General features: G+C 40.3%; 1 protein-coding gene across 6 annotated transcripts in view; it reads left to right on the forward strand.

Annotated features, from left to right (window-relative positions):
- Positions 1-5,657, forward strand: part of Ars2 (arsenic resistance protein 2) — a 314,986-nt gene extending 309,329 nt beyond the window's left edge. For all 6 annotated transcript variants that reach the window (XR_012966393.1, XM_076185179.1, XM_076185183.1 and 3 more), the window contains one exon: positions 5,180-5,657. Coding sequence is in view for 1 of the 6 variants with exons in the window: in XM_076185184.1 (XP_076041299.1) it covers positions 5,180-5,222 (43 nt within the window). In the remaining 5 variants the exon portion in view is untranslated. The remainder of the gene's footprint in view (positions 1-5,179) is intronic.
- The last annotated feature ends 343 nt before the right edge of the window (positions 5,658-6,000 follow it).

The following is a 6,000-nucleotide window of genomic DNA, read 5'->3' on the forward strand; positions in this document are numbered from 1 at the left end:
TCTCATCTATGTGCTATTTGAAATTGTGTTTTTATATTTATATATTCTGTATATATTAAAGGAAGCTATATAGTACAGTATCACTTTTTAGGATTATAACTAATTACCCACCCCATCCCATCTGTCTCGCCTGTGACACCTTAGCAAGGCAACATGGGGGAAAGGTGTTGCCAGATGTCATAGGATTTTTTTTTTTTTTTTTTTTTTTTTTTTTTTTTTTTTTTTTTTTTTTTTTTTTTTTTTTTTTTTTTTTTTTTTTTTTTTTTTTTTTTTTTTTTTAATCCTGCAAAGTGGTACTCATCGTACTAAACAGCTTCCTTTACTACATACAGAATAAAGAAAAAAAATCAAATAGCACATAGATGGGAAATAAGAGAGAGGGAGGCATGTACTAAGGTTGATTTGGCAGAATGGCTATGCCACACCCTGGATGAACTCAATGGAAAGAACAGCCCTAAGTGCTTCATTCCTGTTACTTTAAACTAGTGACATAGAAACCGTCCCACACCAAAACATACACTAAATGCTTTTTTCCCCCTTATAAGGTAGGTAGCCAAAAAACAAAGGTATAAAAACCACTCCCACCCATTCCATCCCTATCACACTCCACTCCCCTCCACCCTCTTTCTTCCCTCTTATTTTGGCACCTCCTGGATAATGGGTCATCCCTGCATTTTGTCCACAGCCCTGGGTCAAAAGCAGTGTCACAAGACACAGCACATCCACAGCAAGGCCACTTCATTAAATCAGCGACCCCCCCCCTTCTCTGTCCCTTCGTGCAGAAAAGGAGAAGACGGGGAGAAATCCCTTCAGGCTGCATCAAATTTTTCTCACATACTCATGCCAACATCATCCATATACAACCATTCTCCATTCATCCCAATCTTCTGTCCTCAACTGTCCTTCCTCAACAGACATTCCCCTCTTTACCAAAGCCCCTTTTACCCCATCTCATCCCAGGTCGCCCCCTCATGTGCACTCCCTCCACGTCTGCCTTCCACACCTCTTTGACTAGTCTTTCTTCACTCAATCTTTCCATGTGTCCAAACCATCCCAATAATCTTTCATCCACCCCGTCTTCCAACTCCTTTTCCTCCCCCATTCTCCTCCTCACCTCTTCACCTCATTTCTCACTCTAGCCTAGTAACCCCATCATACTTCTCAGACACCTCATCTCAAACACGTATAATACAACTAGGTAAACTAGGTAAATACATTCAAACGTCTTCTCTCTTCCTCTCTTATGTTCTATGTTTCTGCCCCATGCATTGCTGTTGGTATAATCACTCCTTCATGCAATCTCTTAGCATCCATTCCCAAATGTCAATTTCTCATTACACTTTTTAATCCACTGAGGCATGTACTCACTTCTCTCAATCTACACACTACCTCCACCTCCACTCCTCCCTTTCCTGCCACATTTGCACCCAAGCATCTAAAACTCTCCACTTCCTCCAGTCTCTCTCCCTTAATACTCACTTCCAGTCTGCTGCCACTTTCACCCCTTGTACATCTCATCACCTTTTACCCACATTTATCTTCAACTTCCTTCTTTCACACACTTTCCCAAACTCTGTCATTAACTTCCTTAATCCCTCCTCTGATCCTGGCTTAGCTCCCTCTTTTCTCCATTTTCTTTAACCATCACTAATCCCTGAACCACCACCCTTGCATTTACCTCTCGCACCACCCCATCCATGTATAAATTGAACAGCCAGGGTGACATAACACATCCCTGACGAAGTCCACCTTTACCTCAAACCACTCTCTCCATTTCTAATCCTGACACACGCTCTACTAATTTCGTAAAAACTCTTGATAGCTTCTAAAAGCTCTCCTTCTATTCCATATATCTGCAATACCTCTCACAGTACCTTCCTGTCTTCCTCTGTCATAAGCCTTTTCCATATCCATAAAAGCCCAAAACACATCCTTACCTTTCCCTATAGCTTTCTCACATATAGCCTTAACCTATAGCCTATAGCCTTAACACAAAATCTGATCTACGCAACCTCTACCTGTCCTAAACCCACACTGTACCTCACCAATTACTCCCTCTGTTCCTCTCCTAATCCTCTCAAGACCCATAAGCCTTCCCAACTACACTTAAGCTAATCCCTCTGAAACTACTACACTCGCACTTGTCCCATTTTCCCTTGTAAAGTGGAACTATACAGGCACTCCTCCATTCCTCTGGCACTCTACCCTCTCTTAAACAAACATTAAATAACCTCACCAGCCAGTCCACCATCACAGTACCTACTTTTTTCAGACATTCTTAATGACATCCATCCAGACCAGGTGCCTTACCTGCTGACATCATCTTAACAACTGCCTTCACTTCATCCTTCCTTATTTCTCCTCCATTCCCCTCACTCATCACAGTAATTTTCTTAGCACTTCCCACTGCAACTACCTTTCCCTCTCTATCCTCCTTCACATTTAGCAACCCCCTAAAATATTCTGCCCATTTTCCTCTTACTGCCTTCTCTTCCATTATCATTTCTCCATCTGCACCTTTTACCTTTTCTTCTCTACTTGATTCGTGTCCTCTTCCTCTCTTAATTTATTTCCAAAACATCTTTTTATTACTTTCAAATTTTTCTATCATACTCTTACCCCATTTCACATCTGCTCTCCATTTTGCCTCCTTTATCTTATGCTTTACTTTTCTTTGTACCTCTCATATGAACCCCATCTTATTTTGTTACCAGTCTATGAAAGCTTGCTTCTTCTCTTCTACAACCTTCTTTGTTTCCTCATCCCACCAATCACTACCCTTCCCTCTATTTTCTCCCGTTCTACCTACCATCTTTGCACACCTTATGACTCCCGCCCACTCCTCTCTCAGCTTCTTCTTGTACTCCTTTTCTTTCTCATTTAAGCAGTTTACTCTAAGCACCTCCCTACCTACTGTCCTTTTCCTCTTTCTCCACCTATCCTCCAATCTCAACTTACCTTCCACCAAAATATGATCTGATATTCCTCCACTCTCTCCCCTTAGAACATGTACATACTTAACTCTTCCTATTATACTCCTATCGACCACTACATAGTCCATTAACGCTCAAACACCCTTCCATCCACCAGCCTCTCCCATGTGTACTTATGCTTGACTTTCTTCCTAAACACTGTATTTGCTATCATCAACTCTCCAGACACATCTCCACCATCAACTCTCCACTACTATTCTTTCCTGGAACTCCACATTTCCCAACCACTCCGTCTATTGGTTCATTTCCAACCCTAGCATTAAGGTCTCCCAATACTACTACATTGACATTTCTCCCTAATCCCTCTATGCACTCATTTAAATATATCCAAAAAGCCTCCCTTTCTTCTACACTCTTCTCACTACCAGGCCCATATGCACTTACAAAAACACACATCTCCTTTCCTAGTTTCACCTTCAACCACATTAACCTTGAAGAAACCTCCTTCCACTCCAATACACATTAATTTATCTCTTCACTGGTATAGCCTCTCCCTTGCCCTCTCTTCACTCCTGAGAACCTCCCTACTACACTCCCAAACTCACACTCACCCCTCCCTCTCAACTTAGTTTCACTCAAAGCCAACACATCCATCTTTCTTCTCACAAACATACTGCCTATCTCTTCCCTTTTACTCTCATCTGTACTAAATACACTCACATTAAAAGACCCAAACCCTAGGGTACTGGTTGGAAAACTCCTAGACCCTCTTATGACTTTATTTTTTTTAGGAATGGAATGTCCCCTTTGGGGCTACAGGGAGAAGGATGCCTAATCCTAATCTCTGTCCCATTTTTCTCACCTCTTAATTCAAGTGGGAATACTTGGTGGCAGTATTTTATCCCCCACCACAGGGTAGGCAAAAAAAAGGGAATGAATATTCAGGTAAATGGTACAGGACAGTAACAAGGGGTTAGGGGACAGCATAACGGAGGGACAGTCACAGTATAATAAAACTGTCATCATTTCTCTGTGAACAGTCCTCTATCACAGACAAAATGATGTGTGATTCTGGTCCATAGGGGTACCCATATAGACCCTAAAGTAACAACTGCATGCTACTTTTGCCACAATAACATGCAGCCAATACCCCAGACAGTAACCAAAACATACAATCCAAAAAAAATTCTCAGAGATCAATAGGAGGGCCTGAGGAGTATTGCCAACCATTGATAGGCTTTGGGTTTCCAGCCAATGTTATCATCATCAGTATTATTGTTATTGTTATTATTAGTTATATTATCATTACCATTATTATTATTATTATTAATATTATTATTGTTATTGAATGCCTGAGAAGTATGGTAGGGGTTACTAGGCAGGATAGAATGAGAAATGAGGTGAGGAGGAGAGCAGGGGTGGAAGGGGAGTTAGGAGATAGGGTTGATAAAAGAGTATTGGGATGGTTTGGACACATGGAAAGAATTAGTAAAGAAAGATTAATAAAAGAGATGGGGTGGAGTGAACATGAGGGGGTGACCAAGGATGAGATGAATGGATGGGGTAAAAGGGGCATTGGGGAAAAAAGGTCTGTTGAAGAAAGAAAGAAGACAGAAGATAGGATTGACTGGAGAATGGTTGTGTGTGGATGATGCTGTGACACATGAAAGGGAGTGGGTGGGAGATGGGGGGGTGAGGGAGCATGTGTGAGTGATATTTTGATATAGCCCAAAGGGATTTCTCCCCATCATCTCTTTTTCTGCATGAGGGGATGGAGAGGGGGGTCACCAATGAAATGAAGTGGCCATGCTGTGGATGTGTTGTGTCTTGCTGCATTGCTTCTGACCCAGGGCAGTGGGGAAAATGTAGGGATATGTCATTCAGGAGGAACCAAGATAAGAGAGAGGGAGGGGTGGTGAATGGGAGTGTAGTGTGGGGATGAAATGGGTGCAAGTGAATTCATGCATTTAACTTTGGCTACCTCCCTCATAAAGGGGGGAAAAGACCTTGGTATATGTATATATGTATGTATTATTATTATTTATTACTATCATTATTATTAATTAGATTAAAACAAATTTCAGATCTTGGGTCTAATTCATATGTATTGTAAACATGTGGCTTATATGACATTCTGACTACACAGTTTTGGGGTTTTGTGATCGACAGAAGTTTTGTTGCCAGAGTATCTATGCTGTATGCCAACAATATATCCAAGCCTCATTACCCTTTCTCCTTGTTGGCAGGGTGGGCTACAGGGACCTGGATGCCCCCAAGGAAGACTACTAGACCACTAAGCATCAGTTGTTTTTCAGTCAGGCTCAAAGGTGGGGTAGAGTTAGATCGTAGTTTTATTTTAAAACTGTATAGTGGTTTTGAGTCAAAGCAGGTTTTCTCATGTAATTCAGGCAATTACTTTGTTTGGGGTTCTTTTTTATTTAAGAATTTGTACTCATATTTCATTTTATTTCTATTATCATTATTAATTTTAAACTAAAACTTTAAATGTAAGCTTCAGAATCACACATTGCCTCTGCTTTCAAGACTAGCTGATTTAACTTCAAGATTATAACCTCATAGTTTTTCATTGCTGTTTTCCATTTCTCCCCTGTGTTCTCAGCTGAATACTAGTTTTATAAACTTGTACTATTTGGTCTTGTATTGAACTATAGAGCCATTTGTCACTCATCTTTGTATCAGAAATAAAAGTGTGAATAATTAATTTGTTTTGTTACTGATTATCCCTTATTCACCTGAAATAGGTACAATAATCATTTGTATATCCATCACCCAGGTGCTTAAAAATTCAAAGTTTTGAGGTTTGCCAATTTGATATAAAAATTTCTTATATCAAACCTATCTGACTCAGTCTAACAGCCATGCTCCATACAATTTACTTTCAGATTTTGCCACAATGTTTTGAAAAGCTGTTATTTTAAAGATGCAAGTAGATTTATTGTAGGACTGATGGAAGGAAAGAAAGGTGACCTGCATGACAGGCATATACTATATTGTGGGTATGATAGGTGTGCACTATACACCTACTAAAGACAACAAATTTGTCATA

The sequence above is a fragment of the Oratosquilla oratoria genome, chromosome 5, assembly GCF_046742065.1.
Source record: "Oratosquilla oratoria isolate Oo_2021 chromosome 5, ASM4674206v1, whole genome shotgun sequence".
Lineage (NCBI taxonomy): Eukaryota > Metazoa > Arthropoda > Malacostraca > Stomatopoda > Squillidae > Oratosquilla > Oratosquilla oratoria.